We start from the raw sequence: 27,173 nt of genomic DNA on the forward strand, positions 1-27,173 counted from the left end.
CTTGAGAAAAAAATGAGCATGCCCCTATTTCGTGTTGTGCTTAGTGATCTACGGGTTGTAAAGTATATGTGATTGCTTTGTTTTGAGAGCTTCGTATGTCCCCTCCTAATATTTTAATGTTTTATTTGTAATTTAAGGTTTTGCCAGTGAGTTTTGTTGAAAGACACATAGATATTTTATAATGTACCTGGAAAGCTGGTGAAGTTATTGAAAACTTGATTCTTTGAATTATTGCAATATAAGTTTGAAAATATTTTTGTAATACTCTTTTAAGAAAAATGACTCAGTTTAATTTTAAATAGGTTTGCTATTTTGGGCTCTGGTGGAATAATTTTTAAACAATAGATAGGATCAGAATTTTTTTAAAATTTCAGAATATTTATCTAAGAATTGATTTTAAAATGCTAACCATTTTTTCCTCCTGTTAGATGTTATCCTTTATGTATGCCCATTTGGCCTTCTTTCATCAAGGATATGATCTATTTAGTGAACTTGGGCCCTACATGAAGGATCTTGGTGCACAGGTAATGTACTGTACTTCTTTTTTTTTTTTTTTTAAACATCTTTATTGGGGTATAATTGCTTTACAATTGTGTGTTAGTTTCTGCTTTATTGTACTTCTTGATTCTGTGTTATATACCAATATCTGTACTTTTTTAAATTGAGATATAATTGACATACATATAACTGGAAGTTTTGTACCTTTTGACCCCACTCACCCATTTTCCCACCGCCAACACCCACCTCTAGCAACCTCCAGTCTGTTTTTACTATGAGTTCTGTTTTTTGTTTTTGTTTTTTTTTAATTCCACATATCAGTGAGATCACACAGTAGTTGTCTTTCTGTGTCTGACTTATTTCACTTAGTGTAATGCCCTCAGGATCCATCCATGTTGCTGCAAAAGGCAGGATTTCCTTTTTTATGGCTGAATAATGTTCCACTGTATTATGTATACCACATTTTAAAATCCATCTATTGACAGACACTTAGTTAGGTTACTTCCATATCTTGGCTAAATAATGCTGCAGTGAACGTGGGGATGCAGATATCTTTTCGAGTTAGTGTCTTCGATTCCTTCAGGTAAATACCCAGAAGTGGAATTGTTGGATCACATAGTAGTTCTATTTTTAATTTTTTGAGGAACCTGCATACTGTTTTTCATAGTGGCTGTGCCAATTTCATTCTCACCAGCAGTGCACAAGGGTTCCCTTTTCTCCACATCCTTGACAGTCTTCTCTTATCTTTGATGACAGCCATTCTAACAGGTGTGAGGCAATATCTCCCTGTGGTTTTGATCTGCATGTCTTTCATCATTAGTGACATTGAGTACCTTTGACCTCTTATTGGCCATCTGTATGTCTTCTGTGGGAAAATGTCTGTTCAGATCCTCTGCCCATTTTTTAATTGAAATTTTTTTTTTTTTTGCTGTTAAGTTGTCTGAGTTCTTTATATATTTTAGATATTAACCCCTTATCAGATATATGATTTGTAAATATTTTCTGCCATTTGGTAGGTTGCCTTTTAATTTTGCTCATGGTTTCCTTTGCTGTGCAGAAGCTTTTTAGTTTGATGTAGTTTGACTTGTTTATTTTTCCTTTTGTTGTCTTTGTTCTAGTATCTGTATTTTTAAAGAGATTTAGCATATTGGGAAATTTGACAGTTTATTTAATGATGAAGTTTGGTGCTATAGCAGATTTATGTATGGGTTAAATGTGTAACCAAAAATAAGATTAAAGTTAAAGAAAATGTTACAGATAGTATATTAGGGTACCAAAAAGAAGAATTTTAAAACAAAGTGTTTGTTTTACAGTATACATAGCTGGATTTATTTTTTTGTTTCTTACATTTGGATTATTGAGTTACTGTCCTAATTGGTATTTTATTTGAGTTATAGCTCTTTTTTTATTTTCAGAGAAATTTGCATTTTGCTATTTTGAATAATAAAATTTTAGAATCTTAAGATTATAGAACTCTTGGGAACTTTTTCATTTTATACACATGCACACACACATGCACATGCATGAATTATATATAAGAATATTATATAGAAATTTTATTACGTCCAAATTATTTTTGATATCTAATGAAAACTTTATGTTAGATCTGTTCCCGGCTATTCTTTTTTGTTGACTGGTGAGTTTTCTGGATTTCTGTCAATTTTCAGTTGATTTTCTTTCCCAAAATGGTTCAGGTTACTTTCTGAGGAGAGGGATTAAGGATGAAAAATAGCACAGAGATTAATAGTGTGGTGACTTGTTATTTTCTTCCAATAGATTAAGTTCTGTAGAGGCACGGAAGAGCATTTCTATAATTCACAGCATATGCCCTGCACACCATCTTTCCCCAACACCATCCCAACACACACACACATGCACACATGCATGCACCACATTTATTTTTGGTCAATGAATGCAATTCTCATTCTGCTCTTACCTTTTCCCCATTTCCCTAAACTCTAAGTGCCCTGTCTGGGTATATAAATGGAGATTAGATTTGTTTGCATGTGATAGAAAACCAGAAATAGTAGGAGCTTTAACAAGATAGAATTTTATTTCTTCTATGTAAAATCAAAGGCCTAGTATGGTGGTCACTTAATCTGCAGGGACACAGGCTTATTATATCTTTGGATTCTACCTAATGGTTCAGAGTGGTTTATCAAGCTTTAGCCTTCATATCCAAATGCTAGCCAACAGGAAGGAGGAAAGGGGAAAGAAAGATTCATACCCTCTCTTTAAGGATATTTCTTAGAAATTGTATATTCCACTTCTGTGTATGACCCAGTGTCACACTAGCTGCGAGGAAAGCTGGGAAATTTAGTCTTAATGCATGTAACCGTGTTAACCTACTAGAATTTGGGGATTCTCTTGTTAAGAAAGGAGGAGAGAATGGATGTTGGGAGGCACCCAGCTATCCCTACCACATATTGGAGGATCAAAGTGTTACTGTAACATGTATAGAGTACATCCAGCCCAGACTTGGGAAGAAGGCAAGACCTTCCTAGGCCCCACATCTTAATCAAACATTAGATTGTACCCTCATCTTAAATTAAGTATAATTTATCAAAAAAATGAATTGGTTTGTAGTTGACTAGTTTCAATAATTGTATATTTTGACATTTATTAATTTCAGTTTTTACCCTCCCAGGTCTCAAGTAATTTTGCAGGTCCTTGAAAAGCATCTAAACTCCAGTGCCTGTAGTGCCTGGTGGATAATATGGCCTGGTTGGAGGTGGCCAGTTAGGATATTCTTTCAGTAATTCAGTTATGAGATTATGGCATCTGGAACTAGGGTCCTGGCAGTAAGGGTGGAGATAAATAGATAGACTTGAGGAATAGTTAAGATGTAGCCAATTTGAGAGTGGAGGGACATGATGAGTTCAAGTTTAAATGTGTTGATTTTGAGAATAGGACAACTAGGTGGGTATATCTGTAGTTCAAGAGAAAGAAACACTAAAGGAGTCAATAGCATATAATTGCTAATTGCAATCACAAGAGTGTGTGAATTGACCCAAGGAAAGTTAATAGGTATTTCAAAATCATGAACCTATTTTAAAAAAACATAAGTGACCGAACACCATGCCTAATAATTTTGATTTTGTAAGTTAAGGTCAAGGTCCACGAGTATGCAGTAAAAAGAGATTTGGCTTGGGACAGAGCCCTAAGAATGATCTACTTTTAAGAGACGGCTAGGTAAGAGGGGCTCCGTGAGAACACTGATGGGAGAGGAGGTGGAAAACCAGAAAATCGTGGTAGCACAGGGCAAGGAAAGAGTGTCTCAGAAAGGTGGGGGTGGTTGTCAGTGCAAATGCTGGAAAGAAGGTCGAGTAACCCTAGGACTGAGAACTACCTCTTGGGTTTAGCAGCAAGAAGGTTATGTGTTACTGATGTGAGAGTTGAGGGTCCAAGAGGTGAAAGCTTAATTACAGTGGGTAGATGAATATGAAATGGGCAAGTGGAGAACAGGGAAAAATTTTTTAAGAAGTTGTATTGTGAAGAAAAGAGAGCAGGTAGTAGCTAGAGGGGAGTATGAGTTGTAGGAAGGTTTTATTTAAGGTATTATTTGCACAAATTTAAAAAGAAATGGGAATGGGAGAAGTTGAAAGGCAGAAAGAGAAGTGGTGAAATCTGAGGTGGTAGGAGTGTAGGAGATTCAATACATAGGTAGAGGATTGGGGGCACCTGGTTAGGTATAGGAGCCTATTAACCTCATGATGCCCAACACTAATAGAAACACGGGACACATGCTACTGTGCTCCAAACTCTCTTCCTGATACAGTACCCAGCATCTAGGAGACAAGACTGCCAGCCTTCGCACCTCCCCAACTCATACGTCCTCCAGTACTCCACCATGTTGGAAGATATCTTTTTCTTTATACTTCTGCCCCAACAGAGAGAGGGGAATTTCCTCCCTTTCTGCTGCAGTAGCAGTGGGGTGGGATGCAGCAGAGAAATTTACTACCAAGTTGACAATTTTACTACCATCACTGGCATTGTAGTACTGGTGTGGAAAGTACATGCATGCAAGTTTAGAAATATCAGTTTGAATCTTGGGGGCTGCCTTCTGCTGCACTTCAATCTGAATGTATGAAAAACATTAACATGCCTTTCACTTAAAGGCTATAAAACAAGGATATAATGGTTATGCCACTCATTCAGTATAAGAAACTATTGAGGACAAACATTTTCCTAGCGCAGCATTACCCGTTAAATCAATGCAGCATGTCACTAAGGTAAGTATGCATTAGATCTTAAAGTGGAGTGGTATAGTTGCCATCTAAGTAAAATATTCTATAATAGTGATAGTTCTATTTCAGTATGTTTTCTTTTGGTTCTTTATTATTATTCAGTGATATTAAGATTTTAAAACTAATGTGTGATAGTGAATAAAGGATCACACAGTCTTTTAAGAAGGCCTTTTTCAGTTTTGTTGTTAAAGGATATCAATGAGAACATTTTGACATTTAATACTTTGTCTCCGTAGTCTGTTGACATTTACATTTTTATTTATTCATTTATCACACATTAGTTTGAGGTGATGGGTGTTCAAAGATGAAATGACATACATCACAGTTTAGAAGAGTAGACCCACATAATGGGGTATTTTATAACCCAATTTTTGTTATTCCAGCAAAGAGGAGTTCAAGAAGCCAGTGCTTTTGTCATAATACTGGAAGTCAGATATTTCTCTTCTGATGGAAAGGATCAAGAAAGAAATGGGATTTTATGATTTCATAAGTTTTTAAATTTTTTTTTAAAAAAAGGACTTTAAAAATTGGTGATTTTATACCCTGATCTAATGAATGGTTTCTATTCTATTCTATTCTGTTCTATTCTATCCTATTCTGTCCTCTCCTACTCTATTCTATTCTTTTCCCTCCCTCCCTCCTTTCTTGCTTTCTCTTTTATCTGTTGAATTATTTTTTCTACCTTTTAGATTTTATTGTAATATTAGGAAGCCAACTTGAAAACATCATGCATCTTGAGTGATTGGAAGTGTCTGTTACGTTGAACTTGTGAGGCTGGCACACACTAGCTTAGCTGCTACTTTTTGCTGTTTGGGAAGAAAAATCACCAGTATATCTTCTTTCTGCCTTTGATAGCGACTACCAGAATTGCTGAGTGCATCAGCAGACAACTTAATCTAGAGTCATTCTCCTTAATTCAAGGGGTGAGCATGTTATCACTGTTGTGCCTGAGACAGGGCCACCTGTCACAATTGCTTGGAACCATGGTTGCTCTTAGAAATGTTTTCCCTAGAGGAATTAAAGACCTTCTCAAAGAGGATATGATACCAGAAAAAAAAGAACTTCCACTTTAAAGTTGTAGCCAAAATGCCTTTTTAGGTAAACCTCAATTGACTGACTGATTTGGTGTATGAGTTTTGAAAAATAATCATGTCTTTCTTTCTTTAACTTCTAAGTCTCTATCATTTACTCCTTTTATAGTTGGATCGACTGGTCGTGGATGCAGCAAAGGAGAAAAGAGAAATGGAGCAAAAACATTCCACCATTCAACAAAAGGTACTTGAGGGGAGAAGTTAAAGGAGATTAATTCCCATTTTACACAATTTCTTGATTATTGGTTTCAGCAGGATATCATTGTGTTGGAAAAGATCCTTTGAGTTGCTTTAATAATTAAAGATTGTATTGTATAGATAAATTCCTCCATTTTTTGTAAAAAATAAAATATTTTTCTGATGTTCAGGTTTGTATTTTATTACTATTTTATATCAAAATATTTGAAAGCCATGCTCTTGAACCAGCTTATAAAAACATCATCAGTCTCTTAGGGCCTTAACTGCTTTAAAAGTGGCCCTTAGAGTTTAAAACACTACTTACAGTTTCAGTTAGGATATCACCAACCACCTGTAAAAATGTGTGTGTGTATGTGGGGGGCGGTGGATGGGGGGGTGCGTGGAGGTGGTCATGGGTTGGAGAACACCGTAGCATCAATGTGTGTGTTTGGTACTAGGAATTTCCAGCTGCAGTCACTCTAAGGCAGCACTTACCCTCTCAAGTGATGCTGAAATTTCACTTGCATTTCTTATTAATTTGCCTAAGTCTATCTAAACTAATGTTTGAAAAATATATATTTAAAAATGAAGATTTAAATGTGAAACCAGTTTTTGTTTCTGTGTGCTAAAAGCTTTGAATATAATATACCTGGAACTCAGTCTAACAATATTTTATCTTATATAGTTATTGACATTTTTTTGTGTGTAGTAATCTGAAAATAAAAAGAGACAACTGGAGGTTGAATGTATGTAAAAAGTATGAAAAAAGATGTGTTCTGTACTTATACCTGGCAGGAGAGATACCATGATCACAAAGGTGGTTTTCCCAGCGTGAGGCTTATCCATCCCACACCTACAATTTCCCCAAATGTGGGAAACTTGACTGCATAATTTTTGGTAGTGGGGGACTGCTATCACACTTTCCCCTAAAAAGACCAAAAAAAAAAAAAAAAAAGATATCTTCTAGCATTGCTTTAAGAAATCTATTCTCTTGGTATTGAGCAGTCAAATCAACTTTTGTTATGGTTTATTTAGAATTTAAAATACCAGTAAACTAGATCTGATATAGAAGATGTCAGAGGAAAAAAACGAAAGTGAAATCCGTAATAAAAGTAAGGAAAATTTTATTGGTGATGGGTTGTTAGTACCCAAAGAGAAACGTTATTTAAAAAGTGGAAGATTTTCTACCAGACCATGTTTAATTCATTACTTCTAGTTATATTCAGGTAAGACTACCTCCATGTTTTATTTTGTTTAAAGTTAGAATCATTTTTGTTTGGATAACTTGTTTTAATGACGTTACTGTGGAAAGATTTTCAAGAATTGGGACCAATCATTTTTAATTAAAATGAGAGGTCATGAAGTTTAGAAACATGTGACTATTTGTTTAAACTGAATTATTTAATGAATATTATGCATCTTTTTTTTTAATAGATCTTTATTGGAGTATGATTGCTTCACAGTACCATGTTAGTTTCTGTTGCACTATGCATCTTTTAATATCTTTCCCTATTGTATAACAGCTCAGTGTTGTACCGAATGTCCAAGAGTAGTAGATTATTAAATCTGATAAATTTATTTGATTTTAAATAATTGTCAGTTATTGTTTTCCTTAAAGGGAATAATGCTGTTTTTGTTCATTATGAATACTTACCTTTTTTTTTTTTTGCCCTTAAATGCTGACACAAGGCTGCATTACAGGTAAAAAAAAAAAAAAAAAGGAAAAGAACAAGATCCAGTCAAACTAAAAATTAAGGAAAAATATGTCTAATGTAATTATTTAGAGTTTTTTCAAGAATTGAAATTGATCAGTTGAAGAAACAATGCTATGCATATTCATGTACATGCCTTTTGGATATATGCACACATTTCTGATGGATTTATACCTAGGAATAAAACTGGGTCAGAGGGTGTGTATATATGTTCAGTGTTGGTAGATAATGCTAAATTATTTTTCAAAATGTTATACCACTCCTGGTAAGCAGCACTGTGTGAGAGTTCCCATTGCTGCTTGCCACCTCGTTGTATTGTGAAAGTTTTAAATTTTTTGCCTATTTTGGTGGTAGATATTGACATCTTGTTGTGGTTTTAATTTATGCTTTAGCCACTAATGACCTTCTCCCAAGTCTATTGGTCATTTGGATATCCTCCTTGTTAAATGTCTGTTAGTCTTTCTCCCATTTTTCCATCATGTTGCCTAGCTAACTGTTGATCATATCTTCAGATATTCTGGATATTAGCCCCCCTTTGGGGTATATACGTTTTAAATTTTCACATAGTTTTTAAAATGTCTTTTCTGTGTGGTACTTTTTGTGTCCTTCCCAACCGAGGATCACAATGGTATATCTCCTAAGGGTTTATAGATTTGCCTAATCTTCTAAGTGTGTATAGATTTGCCTTTTATCAATTTATCTAGATTTTTAATCAATCTGTAATTGGTTTTTTGTATATAGTATGAGGTAGAGATCCAGTTTCCTTTTATTTTCACATTGGTAGCTAAATGATCTAGATTCAGTTGTTAAAAAGTTTGTTTCTCCCTACTACTCAGTGTTGTATACTGTTATACATCACATTTCCATACATGTGAGGTCTGTTTTGGACTCTATTCTGTTTTGTTGGTCTTTTTATCTTAATTATGCCAATACTGTGCTATCTTAATTATTTTAGCTTTATAGCATATCTTGATATCTGACAAAGAGAAGCCTCCTACCTTCTCTTCTTCAAAAGTGAATTGCCAAAGTTCTGCATTTCCATATAAATTTCAGGAGTGGCTTTTTAGGTTACATAAAAATAGCTTTTGGGATTTTGATTGGGATTGCATTGGATCTGTGAATCAGTTTGGGGAAAAATTGATATCTTTATTTTAAATGTCTTCTAGTCCATGAGCTTGAAATATTTCTCCATTTATTTAAGTTTTCTTTAATGTTCTTCATAAAGTTTGATAGTTTTCTTGTACATCTTTTGTTAAATTGTATTGCAAATGTTACTGTAAATATTATCTTGTAAAAATTTCTTTTCTCACTGTTTACTTTTGTTATATATTAGAATAAAATTTGATTTTTATGTATTGATTTTGTAACCAGTAGTCTTTTTAAGCTCTCTTTAATACTGATTTATCTCTGGATTCTTTTGGATGTTATGTGTACAAAGTCACATCATCTGCAAGTAATTGTTTCCTTTACTTTTTGTTTATCTTGCTGGCTGGGACTTTTAAAATAAGCTTAAATCAAAGAGATAGTAGTGGTCCTTCTTGTCTTTCTTGCAATTTCAAAAGAGAAAGCTTCTCTTAGAGTCCCCTCATTGGCCAGCCTTGGCCTTGCCTTCTATTCCTTGGGCCCCACACCAGAGCTTCAAGTTCTCCTGATGAGACAAACGCCCTTAATGGGAGACTTGGCTTCCTTGCTCTGCTTACCCCTGTGGCTTCCAATGTTCACTTATTCTTTTGCCTTTGAGTATTCCTTCCATTTTGTCAGCTCATCAGTGTGTTTAAATTCTAATATTATATATTTTATTCAACATTATTGGTTGCTTTCATTATAAAATCATATCTATCACATTTTAAGTACTATAAAATATTAATTGATGTTAATAGGAATTATACTGAAGACTTAATTTATCTCAAGAAAAATAGTTGAAATTAGAAAAAAAATACTTATAATGCATTGCAAAGATGCCGATGTTACAAATGAAATTTTTAGAATGTTGCCAAACTCAATTACATCTGTTGCTGACTTAATCCTGTCTACATAATTAAATAAATTATAGCTTCAAGTACATTTTAAATGAAGGAATTAAAATTTCCCTGATTTTTTCCCCCCAAAGTAAAAGCAGGAAGAAATGTAGCAATTTATTTACAGGTTATTTCATTTGATTATTTTGGATTATTATGTCTTTATGATTAAATTTTGAGAGATGTCAGCAGTGTTTGTTTTTAATTCTGAAGTTAGTCTGTTTCCTCTTTCCATAGTCTTAGACTCTTAGATTTGGAAAGCCCTTAGGTGATTCTCACTCCGTTTCCCCTCCAGTGCAGGACCCCCGCATCCCAGCGTTCTGGCAGGTGGTCATCCAGCCTCTACCAAAATCTTTCTCAAGACAGAAAGTCTACTGCTCTCTAATAGGATAGCATTCTAATTTTGATTATTGGTCCAGAAATAATTTTGAAAGTTTCAAGACTGATTTTTAGAGTTTTCAATTTGGGGATCACAGCAATCTTGCAGTTTTGTTGAAATTACTTTGGAAATTCACCAGGAAATATTTTAAATATGGGAATTCTGATTTCAAAACTTCATGAATCCTTGGAGGAAAATTGAAAGTTTGAATTGTATTCAAGTGAAAACTAGAATGATTAGAATGATAAAAAATGACTATGAGTGGTTCTATAGTCCTCATAAAAAAGTGAGCTCGGAATGCTCACTTCACACTGTGGTGCTTCTCCTTTGCAAAAATAATTTTATTTTAATCCTTTTTTGAACCCCCAAACAGTGGAGTTATTGTTTCTACCAGATTTTAAAAACTGCCATAATAGTAATATATTTAGAAAATAGTGGTAGATTTAAATAATCCCAATTAAATATACCCATATTCCTTTAAAAAAATTGTTAGCAGACACATCACCATAAAATATTGGGATTAAATGAAAACATTTTAAACATAACACCTGTAGAATATCGAGTTATTCCCTTTGTCTATTTGTATACATATTGTGCTTTTAATCACAGTGTATATACAGTTTATTTACCCAAGCTGCATAATTTATAAAATTTATATTGTTTTTTCTCTTTTAATGTATATTCTGTATACTCATCTATGTTATTGCCTAATAGTCTACTGGATTGAAATACATCAATATGTTGAAGCATTCTTCTATTTTTGAACATTTAGGTCTCCCCTGCTTTCTTATGAATATTGTTGATATAGCTATCTTAATACAAAGCTTTTTACTGTTTGAGCTGTCTCTCTAGGATAGATTTGTTGTCTAGGGAAATCAGTAAAAATCATATGAACTTTTTAATGTGTTATTTTGTCTAGGATTTCTCCAGTGATGATTCTAAACTAGAATATAATGTAGATGCTGCAAATGGCATTGTTATGGAAGGTTATCTGTTCAAACGAGCCAGCAATGCCTTCAAAACTTGGAACAGGTAATATATTTCAAATCTAGTCTTGCTCTTTCCATATTCTCAGTTTTCTGACTTTCCCTTTGGTTTGGCAACTCTTTCCTTCATAATTCTCTAAATTCACAGTCCCTAGTAACTTTCCTGAACCCAGTCCATTGAAGATAAGATAAGGCCCTTCTAGGAAAGGGGCCTTAAGAAGCAAGTCAAAAGTAACAGTAGTAATTCTAAATTTTAAAATTTAAGCGAAGTTTAAACCAGGAAGCAAGGAGACTTTTTATACTGCTTGGTCTGTAGTGACTAGATCATTACAATGAATAAATTTTTAAATGTGAGCTTCCTCCCATATTTGTTACCAAATAGATCTGATTGCAAATTATATTTTGAACATAATGGATGAATATGACAAGTGAGCTTTTTTTTTTTCCCTTTGGGTTCCTCCCCTATATGCTGTTTATGTACATTTTTACTTAATTTTGGCTTGTGAATCTTTAAGTGAGGTGATCCTGATCTTTGGATCTTTGCAATAACTTTAACCAGGAGTTTTAGGATATGGAATTGTTTTTATGTGTGAAGTGAGTATGGCAGCTGGTGCTCCTTTTTTCTAAACTTGATGCCAACCGAAAACTTAAAATTTTTTTTTCTAAACTGATTTTTATATATATTGATCCAGTAAATGTCTTTTGAATGAATGTGTAAAATATTTTATTTTCTTATGTATTAATAAAGTGGAATAATTTCAGACATTAAAGCAAAAAAAAAAGATTGTATTGCCTCAGGATCATTCTTCTGAATAGCAGTGATTAGCCTTTTATTCAAGGATGCCTCCCTTCTTGCAAAAAAAAAAAAGAGTAATTAGAACAGTTTTGTAATAATTGAAAATAGTATTGGGTTCTGGTTAATTGATACACTATTATATTATTGGTTGAATGTATATTATTTGCTGCTTGAACAGATATGAATTCACTTAATGATAGATTGTTTTCTTTTTATAAAATGGACAGTAGCAAAATAAATAGAATTTTCTTGGTAAGTTTAATTTAGTATACATTTTTGTTAATTTAACTGGAAATGATTATGCTTGGATATTCAGTACATTGAAATGGATTCATTGTGCACTAATTTTGAGTCCTTGGTGATGAGGTTATAGAAAAATTTATTGATATTTTCAAATGTCAGTGATACATTGAGTATTTCCATAGCATTCGATATTGTCAGATGTTTGAATGGTACATGGTGTGTTGTATTTGAAATAATTTTCCTTTACTTGAGAGTGAATATAAACTGGAAAGAATAATGATAATATTTGATATTAAGTCTCTTTGAGTTATGTAGAACTTTTTTTTTTTTTCTTTTTGCGGTACGTGGGCCTCTCACTGTTGTGGCCTGTCCCGTTGCGGAGCACAGGCTCAGCAGCCATGGCTCACGGGCCTAGCCGCTCCACGGCATGTGGGATCTTCCTGGACTGCGGCACGAACCCGTGTCCCCTGCATCGGCAGGCGGACTCTCAACCACTGCGCCACCAGGGAAGCCCGAGTTATGTAGAACTTTAAAAATAATACATGAATATAGATGGATCAACTAGATGGTCTGGTTAAGAAATAATGTTTTAACTATTATAAAGTAAAAAAGAAAAATTAAAATTCTGTATTAAGCCAATAATCTTTGAAGTGTTTCCTGGCAAATTTCCATAGCCAGAGTAGGAAATTAAAATCGTGTGGTTGTCAAATTTTTATAATAAAGATTTTTCAACTAGTATGGTTTCATGAGGTAATGTTAGAATTGAATTTTAACCTTCAGATTTCAAAACAACCTCCTTAAAGTTTAACACAGTGAAAATACAGTAAATCCATAGAAACTGTACCATTATGTTAAGAAGAAATGAAACGAACTTCCATGGACTACTCCAATCAGAAATGCTCTCAGACTTCAAAATGAAGCACAGTAAGTGTTAGTGGAAAATCGCATTCCCATTTAGGACAACGGAAGAACATTAATTGACTTAAGCATGGACCTTTTGGTTTTTTATTATATGTTTCATGAATTTTATTAATTGGCATAGACATTAAAACATAACTAAAATCAAGTAGGGAATAACTATTAAATTCTCAATTGTAGATATGTTACCTATCATTTGCCAAGTAAGGAAGACAATAACTTTGGAAATGAGGCCACTTTTTAAAGGAGATGCCATTTCTGTGTGATAGGATGACAGTTATTGATTAGAATCATAGATTGTAGTTAACACCCTAATTTTTAGTAAAGAAATGGAAGTGCAGGGAGATGGTTGCTCATTCAGGGTCACACAGCTGGTTTGTGACAAAATTGAGGCTCAAAACCTGGCTCATTAAAAAACTTGCTATGGCAGATAGTCAAGAAACGACCAAGGTCAGACGACAGTGGATCAACCCAGAATTAAGACTCCGTGCTTCCAGTGCAGGGGCGGGCGGGTTCGATCCCTGGTCGGGGAACTAAGATACCACATTACACGAGGCCAAAAAAAATAAAATAAAACGTAAAGGAAATGTCAAAAAAAGAAAGAAAGAAAAAACTTGCTATGGAAATTCCAAACAATCTGAATTTTTATTTTTTATTTTTTTGCGGTACGCGGGCCTCTCACTGTTGTGGCCTCTCCTGTTGCGGAGCACAGGCTCCGAACGTACAGGCTCAGCGGCCATGGCTCACGGGCCCAGCCGCTCCACGGCATGTGGGATCTTCCCAGACCGGGCCACGAACCCGTGTCCCCTGCATCAGCAGGCGGACTCTCAACCACTGCGCCACCAGGGAAGCCCACAATCTGTATTTTGATAAGACAAAATACAACTTCAATAACAACAACAAAAAAATAGCTTAAAAAATATTTTTAAAAACCTTCCTAACCATTTGCATTATTAGGAATAAATTATGCATAGCAAATTAGTTTCATTTTCATACACCTTTAAAGAATATTTTGATGACAACAGTAGTTAAAGGCAGACTTCTAAGGAATATAGCATATAAACATTATACAAATCCCTTTTCAAAAACAAAAACAAAAGTCAAAACCTTGCAACAGAAGTCTTAAGTATTTTCTAGGTTATAGGTCAGTAGCTATAAAAGGGAGAAGAAAGAAAGAGTTATCTATTAAATGTTATTTAGAATTCTCTTCTGCTTTTCAATTTTAAAAATTTGGAATGTATCTAAATTTTTTTATATGAGGTTACCAAAAATCTAATGTTAGGAAGTACATGCAAATAATTTCCCTTTGCCTGTATATGACTTCCAGACTCTGCCCTGCTTCTCTAGTTAGTTCTCTATCTAGCTTGATTTAATATATTCTACGAGCCTCTGAATAAAAGACTGTGTATTTGTGATATTTGTGCCTTAACTTTAAAAATCCAGGAATTCAACTGTTCAATGTACAGATTTTTTTCTGCCCACCGTTTACGTTTGTTTTTGTTTTTTTTTAATTGTTTGTGGATTAGTTTTAGGAAACATACTTTCTTGTAGTTACTATAAGGTGCCAATCATATGACAAATTTGCCATTGTCTATAGTTTTATGGAGTAGAAGCATACAATATTTTCAAAAGGAACTTTTTAAAAAGATCTTCCTGAGGGAAATGTGAATTTGACTAGGAATTCCCAGGTAGTTTTAAAACCTGACCCTGTGTTTCATAAAATCTAAGTATATCTTGAAAGCATCATTCTATGATCTGAAATTTAACCAAAGAGATGGTATTTTGTGTGATATGATTGAAATAGCGTAAGGAGTGAAACGTTTTATGTCTTATGTGAATTGTTGAGCTTGTTTCTGGTTGGCTTCAGATTTCTGGTGTCTCTTAAGATTTTTATATGTCTATAATATACATTTTTTGATGATGTGATATCTACAAAATAGTCTTTCCATACCAGGCCATCTTCTCAGTGTGTCAGCTTTACTTCAAGCTCAAGTCAGTGCTAGATGGATTACTAATACCTGTATATCTCTTTTGTTTTTAATGATAAATTTAGAAAAGATGAAGGAACAAGGAAAATAATTAAATATTAACATTATTTAGTAGTGAGGTGTTAAAACTAATAAAGAAGTTGAATAATTACATGCTGTGCTCAGTCTTTGTTGAATTAGAAAATATAGCTAAAAGCATAAAATGTATTATATAGTATCTTAATCTAGTACAGATACAGATAAGAAGTGTATAGATAGATTAAAGATAAAGTCTACTTATGTGTGGCCTTAGAGTCTCCACTATCATTTGACAAAAAGAGGGTGAGCAGATGGGAGGAACTTTTCCTTATGGAAAGTTCTCATTTGTTTCAGGTTTATATATATATATATATATATATATATATATATATATATATATATAACTGTAGTGATTATTTCCTTTAAATTTTTAAGATGAGGAAAGGTACTATTTATATTTTACAGCTATGACCATAGAGGCAGAAAATAATAGCAGAGTGTGCTAAGTCCTACCAGAACCTTCTATACCATAATGCTTTGAAGAAAATTTTGAATATTTCTGAAATATTAGCATTTCAGATCCCTAAGAATTGGAATTAACTGTATAAATGCATGTATGTATAATATGTGAGCAAAATACAACAGATACTTTTGACTCTTTTGTTAGGTTATGAGCTTAAGCTGGTTCCTTTAATTCTTGCTTTATTTTCATATCATGCTAGTCTTTTGCTTATTTTGCACATTTGCGTTTTCATTCTTTTACCACCTTTCCCGTATGTTTTAATCCTGCCCCATTTTTTCACATGACAGGAAAAAGCCCGATCATATCAGGTACCAAATGGCTTCCTTCCCCTCACCCCTACCTTACTCCAGTTTCCTCTTTGGCACGAGAAAGCTCATAATTAACCTGCATTTCAATTGGATTACTTGCAATGGATATAAAGTCTCATGTTTTAAATTGGGAAGAAAGTGTAAACAACTTATTTGAGGAATGGAATTATACCTTTTCATTGCTTATCTCCTCAATTTGTTTTAATCTGGAAAAGAACATTTGATATGTATATAGTTATCCAAAGAAGATATAGATTGAGTAATATGAATACCTTTATATATATATGTGTCTGTATTTTTTAAGGGAAATAAGCTAGTAAGTGCTTTTTAAATTTTTTAAACGGTAATTAGGAATTAGCCCCTTTGGTAATCACCTTATTAATTATGTTTAAAGGAAACATTGTCAGTTCCTAGCTTTTGTTTGTTTTACCATTTTGGTCTTTTTCCTTGTGAAAAACTAAATTGAATTTTAGATAAAGGAACATGTACATGTTCAAGCTTTTAATTTTGTTAAATGTTCACCTTTTTGGCACCTATGTGCCAAATGTGTGCATGAATCCATCATCTGTATAGTTTTAGTGATAAAGCTTCTACAGATTTAGAAGTCTGACTTTTACCCATGTTCTTGATTTTGAGTTCCGGGACTAGTGCTCAAAAATTGTAAAAGATACTTGATTTCTTTTTTAATGTATTCCCTCCCCACCAAAATTCTGTCATCCTATGGCTCTCATTGGTATTTAAAAATTAATAATATTTGTTTATGAATGTAATATTTTGGTCTAAAATCTTTATTATGTTATCTCAGTTTGAGATAGATATAAAGTGGTGTCTTAGTTTTCTTAAAACCAAGAAATTTTCCTTTTTAAAAACTTTTATATTTTGGCTTTGTGGTCAGTTTGTGAATCTTGCAGAATATAGTGTAGTTGTCAGCACAATGCTTTCCAACATTTGTCTTTTTTATTATTTAATTACCTTTTAAAGAATCTTTAAATTGCAGGTAGCATGAACTTGAAAAATATTAAATATTTTTGCATATCGCATAGACTATGAACTGTCTCATTTTTCCTTTTATTAAAATTGTTAATAATAACTAGGATTATCCTACAGGAGCAATTTAAAATTATATTTTATTTTACTTACCTGATTAAGGTCTTCGTCAGTGTAAATGAGTAAAGTTAGCTCTTTTTTCTTTTTTTAATGGCAGAGGAGGGGAGATAGTATCATAAGACATACTGATCTTAGTAATTAAAATATTTTTCTACCTAGGATATATTGTGGGATTGTTTTTCCTTAGGAGATGTCAAATTAAGATGAATTTATAGTGTATACAAAAACTAATGATGTGAGAAAGTTACCCAGAAGCAGATAGATGGTAGGGGAGCTGAGTTTCAGAAATACAAATGATCTATAAAGTTAATAATCAGAGGAAATTGTCTCTAAGAAAAAAAATTAAGTTTTTATCTAGTATTTTGTTATTTATGTTTAGAGGCTATTCTAAGATTCAGCAGGTCAAAAGAAATTTATTTTTTGAAGACCTCAGAAGCATGAAAAGTTTACATGGATGTTTTTCCATTGTGCAATAAAATTCATTGTAGTTTTTCATCAAATTATATAATATGATTACTATATGTAAAATATAAGAATTTTTATTAATATGGTTTACGCTACTTCAAATGATTTTTTTTAAAAACACTTTAATCAATATCAGAGATTGTTTCCATTGCATGTCATCCCATGTGGCAGGGCTGCACCATTTTGTTTGTTTGGAGGTATTTCCTTTAACATTTCTAACCAACCATGTGTTCCAAAGCAAAGAGACCCAGAAGTTCTTCCTTTTCTAGCTCACCTCTTGATGATTTGCATTTAGAGGCAACCCACTTGGTTTTATCTAGATGCTTATTTAACAGTCTCTATTTTAATGGTAACAGTGATACCTTTTTAAATAGCAAGAAAACCTAACAATCTGTCTAGCTTAAAAATAGAAAAGCATCTAATCATTTTCTCAGCTTTGGAGAATTAACTTAATTTTTTAAAATAGAAATTCTAAATATGTCTAAATACAATTTTTAGTGCTTTGTATTAGTATCAATGAAAAGGTAGAATCTCTATCTGCTGATAGATTAATAACTAATGTTTATGATAGAAATCATCTCACATGAAACTAATTTTAAAATAATGACTCAAATACTGTTTTACCTTTCATGCTTGATGAGAGTTTTTGCTTCCTTTTATGAATGGCTTTTGGCTGTGATTTTTTTTTTTGTAAGTCTTTAGGTCCTTTTACTGTTTTAATGAATTAGAATTAGTAAATATGCCATACGTAGCTTAGTTTTTTCTTCTAAAGAAGATTGCAAGTAAAGTGTTTGCCAATTAATGTATAGTAACGAGCAGAACAATAGTTGGGTGACTCATTTTTAGTCATAACTTTGATTATTCTGCTTAGAAGTATTTTACATGAAAGTAAGCCCAAGTGAATTGGCACCTATCCTCCTGTGATGTCAGTTCTAAAAGGATGATACAATTTTCTGTTTTGCTTAACAAATCAAATGCTGAATTAGCTTCAGAAAGGTTGAAAACAAAGCACCATTTATTTCAGTCTTTTATTGTATACAAATGAAGTCTTATTTATAATATAATTTTATTTCTACTTTATAACAAAAGCAAATTATTTTGGGGGAAAGATTTAGTTATTTTTGAGGAAGCTCAAAAAGCTAAATTTTTATTTTAAAACAATTATTATTTGGTAATGACATAAAGGATGACAACTTTTGTTAGGATATAAATTTCTGACATAAAAATGAATCAAAATATAGTAATTTTATTTTCCTAATCTGTGGTTTTAAAATTGCCTGAAATTGTTTTTTTACTTTCAGTAGTTATCTATCTCATTGACATCAGTTTATATAAAGCAAAACAAAACAATGCACTTCTAAAAACATAATTACCATAAACTGATTTTCTAGTGCTTTCCCCAATATTTCTTTTCTAACAACAACTGAAATAAATTATGTTTGTGAAAACGTAATCTATTTTGTATTTATTTAGACGCTGGTTTTCAATACAGAATAATCAGTTGGTTTACCAGAAAAAGTTTAAGGTAGGTGTTTTGTTAATTAGTGAAAACCCATTGAGTCCCCAGTTTAAGTTTTTTAACTGTTCCTTTTGGTAAAGCATTGAAGTCCATAAATATGCATGTGTGCAAGATTACTGCTCATTAGTTTTATGTTTGTGTATGTATAAGAGGACTCAGAAGGTGAAAGTGTCAACATTGTGTCCTGAATTCTTAGTTCCTAGCTTTGAGATGGATTTTTCTGTGTCCCAGGATTATTACTTTTATTCCTTCACATGTTTCTTTGTCCAGCTGTGAGACAGGAATTCCCTAGTACTGTTTTGATGCTGAAGGAAAGGGTGCCTTTTAAGAAATATCACCTTAGGGCCAAAAGTGGTAATGGAGAAAGGTTAATAATTACATTAAAGTGTAAGCTTGAATTAATTTAAATAGAAACTTTTAAATTTGTTAACATTGTTTTTACATGTTTGTTTTCCTGAACCTGATTTTAAGAGTGAGGTATTTTTATTTAATGGAAAGGCATAATGAGATTATATGTGACTTGAGAATGTTAAAGATAATTAGAGAAAAAGAACTATTAGTTAATTGATGACTTGATTTTTACCTAGTTAGTCTTTATGAATGATGTATTCACCTGTAAATTTCAAATATCCACTTTACTCTTGAGATGACACAATGTGAAATTTTACTTGCTATTCTATGGTAGCAGGTTTATTCCATAGAAGTCCTTTATTCTAACTAATTAGTCCATGGTTATTTCTACTCTGATAAGCTTGGTTTTGAGTTTATTTTTTTATTAAGTACTAAAAAATGATTTAAAATTTCTCATTTTCTTAGGTATTTTAAGAAGCATGTATAGGCTTCTTATTTTTCTTTCAGTTATTTAAACTTGACTCATGAAAGGCTTCTTGTTTTGGAGGAAAGTAGCTTTTATTATATGTGAGTAAGGATCAGGAGAGAAATCGATATGAAAGAAAATAGAAGAAAATGAACAGAAAGCTAACATTTATTGAGCACTTGCTAATTAACTACCAAGTGTTGGACTAAGTTTATATAAACTATTTCATTTAATTCTTATACAGCAGTTTTATGAGGCAGATAAAATTATTAACAGGGCAGAATTACCTTTATTAGTTACATCTATGTTGATAACTCCTATTTCTAATCTAAAATAAGATAAAATATAAACCTTTAAAATTAGACCATTTATTCCAAGTACTGTTTTTAAGTATGTTTTTATTGGTAGTCGGTATTTAAAACCTAGGTTGATAAATATAGGAGTTTTGTTTCCTTATTGTAGGATAATCCCACTGTGGTGGTAGAAGATCTAAGGCTCTGTACAGTGAAACATTGTGAGGACATAGAACGACGATTCTGCTTTGAGGTGGTCTCTCCAACAAAGTGAGTGGTTCTAAAGAATTTGAGAGTTGCTTTTATGTTTCCATAGCTTGTCTTAAAGAATTTTCCAGAATACAGAGAGATCTGTGTTGCAGTTGTGATTATATGAGCTAAAGAGGAAAAAAGTGCACTAAAAGTAAATTTTAATAATTAATGATTACACATATTAAGTCAGATATTTATGTAACTTCTACCCAGTATCGTATTCTTTAAATTCTATAAAGATGATTGATGTGGCCATGTGAAAACATATTAACTGTCATGGTAATGAACTGAAGTCATATATCAGATAAATTTCTTTGATAACTATTATTTCATATATCTACCCAATGGAAAAAATTAATGTTATTTTATGTGGCAAATTTAAAGTTGTTTTTTTTTTTTAATATACAGGAATGGGTGATTTGTTTTCAGTAGGTAATTTATTTCATTGGTTCCTTGATTTCTTTATGAACATACCCTGTCGTAAAGATAGGTGAAATAAAACCTTTCAACAGAAATTAGTTTTTGTTAGAAAATTATTAAATAACAAAGTGGACAAAAAAGTAAACCTTCTTATTTTTTGGTTTAATTTAGTATCTGAGAAAACAATGTTATTTCCTTTTAGAAGTTGTATGCTTCAGGCAGATTCTGAAAAGCTGCGCCAGGCATGGATTAAGGCTGTTCAGACCAGTATTGCTACTGCTTATAGAGAGAAGGGTGATGAATCGGAGGTTAGTAAACAATATTGTAATACCAAGTGATACATTAACAAAGTTTCTAATTTTAGTCGCAACATTGCATGATTATTAAAACTTTCTTTTTTATTGAGGATAATTTTTTTTGTAATTGAAATGGGTTTTATTTCTAAATTGTAGATTCAGTTCTCTTGCTTATTTCTCTTTACTTATCATTTTATATATATGTTTAATATATATTTAATATATATATTTATGTTTAATCCATTATTTCAATATGTGTTCCAGGTATTCTGATGCAAGTATTTTTCCCCAAATATTTTATTATTCTAATAAAACAGTGAATGTGAAAGGTATTTAAAATTAAATCTGGGTGAAAAGCAAAAAAGGAAAGCTCATATTTTAGTGGAAATCTCCTTGGAGAAGATAAACTAAATATAGAGTCTTGGGTTGTAGTCTGGCTTTAGCTACCCAGTGAGTTTACAAACTCCTTTGAGCAAGGCCATGAGTGAGTCTTAAGAAATGGAACTCACCACTTCCCCCCACTAGCTTCCTGAAAATGTGACATTTGTGAATCTGTACATGTCTGAAAATGTCTGTATTCTATCCTCACATTTGTTTGATAGTTTGGTTGAGTTTGGAATTTTTGGGCTGGAAATGATTATTCTTAAAAATTTTAATGGCAGTGTTTTTCTTGTTTCCAGAGTTGTTGTTGGAGTCTTTCTTGTTACCAGTCTTTAGTATTCCTCCTCCTCTCCAATTTCTTTGTTTTCTTTTTCTGGAATTTCTGGACTGGTCTTATGATTTTCTTATTTTTTGTGTTTTTTGTTCTGCATTCTGGGAGATTTTATCAGTTAGTCTTCCAAACCTTCTATTGAATATTTCAGTTCTGCTAGCACATATTTAATTTCCAAGAGATCCTTTTTGTTTGCTGAACGTTTGTACATATAAACCTGTTCTTTTTTCAGATATGCAGTGTTAGAGTTGTGGTTCTTAATCTTGACTACACATTAGGATAACACAAGAAGCTTTAAAAAATCCCAGTGCTTAGGTCCCACCCCAGAACAATTGAATGGAGTTGGGACCCAGGCATCAATATTTTTAAAAGCTTTCTAAATGTTTTCTGTGTATAGACAATGTTGAGAACCATTTTATTAGGGGCTTTCCTTGGCTTTCTGGTAATCTGCTCATGGTTGCAAGATAAGGACTAACCTCTTCGGAAGCTCTGAGAACACAGTTAGGACTTCGTTGACTGTGAGCTTCAGCAAAGTGTGGACCATTTGTTGAGGAACAACCATAGTTAGGGTCTTTGGAGTCTTTTCAGCTAAGATTCCCCAGAGAAGACTCAACCAATCTCCTGCATAGGGATAAGGGCCTGGCTTGGAGCTAATTGCTGGGGATCGCAGCATTCGGTGTGTATACATTAATTTAATCCTCTGCCTTCCACCTTTTAGGTAAACCCCATCCAGTCACTTTCTGTTTTACTTTCCCAGAGAATAAACCTCTAGTCATTTGTGTGTCTTTGTAGAGAGCAGTCCACTAATGGCAGTGTTGGGGAGGGCACCTTCGATCTAACTGCTTCTTAAACAATCAGTCCTCCTACTTTCATCCCCACTTCCGAGATAACTGGTATAAATCCTTGAGTCGTTTGAATATTATGTGATATAAATTGATGGACTCTTAGATTTTTCTTATTCTTTCCTTAGATTTTACCTTGGTCTACTCAGTTACCATTCATCCAGCCACTCTTCAGCTCCCCAAGTTTTGTTGCTCTTATTTTCTTTCCTGTTCTCCCTATTCTTGTGGATAAATGTCTTAACTTTTTAAAATAAAAAAGCTTAAGTTTTTAAAAGTAGATTACAGATATCATGTCATTCCACACTTAATAGTAATTTCTTAATATCGTCTGTAACCCAGTCTATATTCATGTGTCTTCAGTTGTCCTAAAAATGTCTTTTACAACCTGTTTTACAAAGTAGGATCTCTTCTATGACTGGGCATTGCATCTGGTCTTATGTTCCTTGTCTTTCCATCTAGAACAGTTCTTTTTTTTCATAACAATGATGTGCTGAAAAGGTTAGGCTATTTGTTCCTATAGAATTCCTTCTCATAGATTCCAGCGTAGATAATGTGTATACTTCATGCAGCAACAAGAGACATACAATATTGTTATCCAGCCACTGTTAATGTGAAAATGTTCTGTGTGAACATGAAACAGACACATTGGATTAGGGAGATGACAGTATGATCCCTCCATTGTCATGTTACATTTCCTTTTTTGTTCCCAGCCTACTTTGTTATTTTGTGTAACAAAATCTACCTTGTGTTACTTTGACCCTTTAAGATCTATGCTCCATCAACCATTCATCTAATAGTTTTATAACTGAATTTGTAATTTCATTAGGAATTGCAAAATGATGATTTTCTAATTCTGTCATTCCCGTCTGCATTCCTGTGTGAAATACAGGCTTTCTTCATCAACGGAGCTATTTAGCTAGTTTAATAAAATGCTTAATTTTTTGCTTTTAATTACCACATTTGGTTGATTTATTAGCTACCTTAAGTGGGGACAGATACATGTTTTTTGGGATATCATTATACACTCATGGATTTTTGGTAAATACAGTGGGTCCCAATTAATTGCGGTAATTACTCTTTTTTCATATTCAGATTATCACAACTTTGTCCATTAAGGGCTCTGGGTAATTGCCTTTAAAAAAATTCTCTAGTTTTTAGTGGAGTTTGGAGAGGGAACAAATTTAGGTGTGTATCCAGATCATCTTGATGAAGGAGCTAGTGGTGTTGCTGAAATACCTATGTTAGCAAAATCATACACCAGAAATAGCAGGGATTACAGGAAAAATAGGGATAGGGCCAACCTAAAAAACCGTGTAAGTTTGTAACTTGAATAATTTTTGGAACTTTAGAATCTCAGTAAAAATATTGGCTTGGCCAAAAAGTTTGGTTTCAAGATAAAAGACACATTTTTCATGAAGAACTTTATGGAACAACTTATTCACTACCGCATGAGCTTTTTGGCCAACCCAATATTAGCCTAGTTAAATTCCTAATAAATGAACACTATAATATAGAATACAGATAGGACTTAACTTTAAAAATTGGTGAGGATAGCTTAAAGGAAGGGCACAGAAGGGTTGAGGCTTTGGTAATATATACAAAATACATAAAGATCAGAGAGAATGGTGCAGTAAACACTTTCAAGTCATAGCACATGGCCAAAATGAGCCAAGAAGAATGGGGAGATGGGTGTCCTTTTCAGTCCTGTGTTCCTTGAGGTGGCCAGCCCAGGTTCTGCTGTGTTAGTGTACTTTGCTTTCAGCCAAAAGCATTAGCTAATAAAGAAAAAATTGGGACTGAACCAACATGATTTCTGCATTATATTGACATCCTTTCTCTATATGATAATTGCTTATGAGCTAATTCACATTATCAAACATGTTTTAGTAAAGCAGATTTTATTTCTTTTTTTAAAAAATTTTAAAGTAATCTCAAATTTATAGAGAAGTTCCAAGTACAATACAAACAGTTTTTTCCCCTGAACTGTTTCAGAGTAAGCTGCTAACATATGCCCCATCACCCATTATTAATTTAGTGAGTAATTCCCACAATTAGGACATTTCTCCTGTATAAGCATAGTACAGTCATCAAAATCAGGAAATGAGCATTGATGCATTACTTCCATTTAATTCTCAAATATCATTGTTTTAACAGTTGTCCCAGTAATGTTCTTTACAGCAAAAAGATGCAGTTCAGAAGCACAGGTCTCTTTTAGTTGTCATGACTCTTCAGTTTCATTCAGTTAGGAATAGTCCCTCAGTCTTACTTTGACCTTCTTGACCTTGGTTGTATTCAAGATTACAGATTTCTGTAGAATGTCCCTCATTGTTGGTTTGTTTACTCACAAGGTTATGCACCTTTTGTAGGAATGTTGTATAAATGATGCTGTGTTCTTCTCACTGCATCCTTTCAGGTGGCACAAGATTTTGATTTGTCCCGTTATTGGTGATGTTAACTTTGATCACTTGAGTAAGGTAGTGTCTGCTAGACTTCTCTACTGTAATGTTATCTTTGTAATAGTATTTTGTGTGTGTGGGGGGGGGTACTTTGAGACTATGTAGATATTCTGTTCCTCATCAGGCTTTAAATTTTAAAATATAATTATATCAATATAGGCCTCTATTTTATTCAATGTATTATAATTCATTACTATCATTATTTGTTTTGTTTCTCAAATTGACCCAAGTTTGGCCAATCCAGTGGAGCCCTGGATTCTGTATCCTTTTGATATGTTCCCAACAATCTTTGAGTTGTTCTCTACTTTCTAACATGATGAGATGTTCCGAGTTCATCTTCTTGTAGTTTCTCTGTACTAGCCTTGAAATCAGTAGTTTCTGCAAACTGCCCTAGTTCTTTTTCGTGGAGAATAGTTTGTAGAAACCAAGATAAGGGAATATACATGTATATATACACATATACACATTTACATCTGTATAACTTTATGTATCTATTTGTATTGAAACCATTAGGGCACCTGTTGGTATCTCCAGTCCTAATTTAATATAACAGGGTTTGTTCTACCTCTCTCCCTTTTTATATAAATGAGCCCTTTCTCTGCAGTGAGAAATCTGGCTCCCACTTATTTTTAGCAGGTTTAGTTACATAATCAGTTCCCCTGTATGTGACCAATATCCCTTCCCTGCTGCCATTTCCCACCTGCCAGGCTCTAACATCTCTCACTAGGTGGCACTCCCACTTTGTAGTTCCTCTCTATCCTCAGGCTCTCATTTCCTTTGTTGGGCTGTCTCCCTATGCAAATAGCCTCCTTCTGCTGCTTGGGAACAGCAACCTGCACAGGGTCACTCTCATTTGAGGGTATGCTCCTCACCCAGCTGAGTCCTCTCTGGCATACTGTATCCCCACACTTTCTTTGCTTAGCCCCACCTAACGGCTATTGAACTGAGTTTTCAAGAAGGGCAAGACAAGGGCCAAATTATATTTCTGTTGATCTTATACTAAAATACTGGCTTGTTGAAATGTTTTTAAACCAGAAGACTTTTTAGGTCATATCTTTAATTGCTTAGGATCCCCAAACTACATGTTTGTATTTGGTCGTTATTGGTATAGACTTTGTTGTTCACTTAAAAAATTAGCTTTTTGCTTATCTACCACCTTTGCTTTTCTCCTCCTTTCGCCTGAGATTTTAGACATCGTGCATTCTGTTGTTGATTCACTCGTAATTATAATTATGCAATTGATCTCCTCATTAGTAAAAGGCCATATCATTTGCAGTAATTCGCTGCAGTAATTGAAACAACTTGCTTGCAGTTCATTGAATACCTTGGAAAAACTTGGTATAAAATAGTATTTATTTTATTCTTGAGTCTTTATAGTCTCACGTGTACTCTCTCTGTGTCTCATCCTGCGTGTTAATTTACTGTTCCCCTTTCTCTTTGCCATTTTATCTTGTACATACATTCATTGTGTCGGGTTATTTTTCAATATTAATGTGTTTCTCCCCACAAGACTAAAGGCCAATTGATGGCGGAAACTATATCTTTTCATCCTTGAATCCCCGGTGCTTAGAACAGTGCCTGGCTTAGGCCCGTAATAGGCCTTCAATTTGTTGATTAGAAGCATTTGTTTGGAGCATGCAGTGTGCAACGTAGTATTACAATCCTTTTTTTTTTTTTTTTTTTTTTAATAATTCTTAATTCTTTTAGAAGCTGGATAAGAAATCATCTCCATCCACGGGAAGCCTGGATTCTGGAAATGAGTCAAAAGATAAATTATTGAAAGGAGAAAGTGCATTGCAGCGAGTCCAGTGTATTCCTGGCAATGCCAGCTGTTGTGACTGTGGTCTGGCAGACCCACGGTGGGCCAGCATCAACCTGGGCATCACCCTGTGTATCGAGTGTTCTGGGATTCACCGGTGGGTAGGCCTGCCCAGGATGAGAGACTTCTTTCAGTTAAACACATATTGTAAATTACTGTGTCTCATTGGTTAGAGGACCTTTCCCACTTGCCTAGTTTGACTGCCAGTGTGTTTTGGTATCTTTTATGAAGTGGATAAAATTCTGGTTTGTGAAGTACTTTTGAGGACTTTGA

The 27,173-nt window shown here is 33.4% G+C and overlaps 1 protein-coding gene and 1 pseudogene across 11 annotated transcripts in view; both read left to right on the top strand.

The window, feature by feature from the left end:
* The window catches only part of ACAP2 (ArfGAP with coiled-coil, ankyrin repeat and PH domains 2), a 178,568-nt gene that overhangs the window by 130,352 nt on the left and 21,043 nt on the right, over positions 1 to 27,173 (top strand). For all 11 annotated transcript variants that reach the window (XM_089910652.1, XM_089910658.1, XM_089910653.1 and 8 more), the window contains 7 exons: positions 429 to 524; positions 5,946 to 6,020; positions 11,042 to 11,154; positions 18,948 to 18,999; positions 20,273 to 20,373; positions 20,978 to 21,083; positions 26,789 to 26,997. In XM_089910652.1, the coding sequence (XP_089766778.1) occupies positions 429 to 524; positions 5,946 to 6,020; positions 11,042 to 11,154; positions 18,948 to 18,999; positions 20,273 to 20,373; positions 20,978 to 21,083; positions 26,789 to 26,997 (752 nt within the window). The remainder of the gene's footprint in view (positions 1 to 428; positions 525 to 5,945; positions 6,021 to 11,041; positions 11,155 to 18,947; positions 19,000 to 20,272; positions 20,374 to 20,977; positions 21,084 to 26,788; positions 26,998 to 27,173) is intronic.
* LOC115802423 (U1 spliceosomal RNA) lies at positions 6,792 to 6,942 on the top strand (annotated as a pseudogene).

Source organism: Delphinapterus leucas, chromosome 4 (assembly GCF_059928025.1).
Source record: "Delphinapterus leucas isolate spDelLeu-1000000601 "Yukka" chromosome 4, BTC_Dleu_Yukka2, whole genome shotgun sequence".
NCBI lineage: Eukaryota > Metazoa > Chordata > Mammalia > Artiodactyla > Monodontidae > Delphinapterus > Delphinapterus leucas.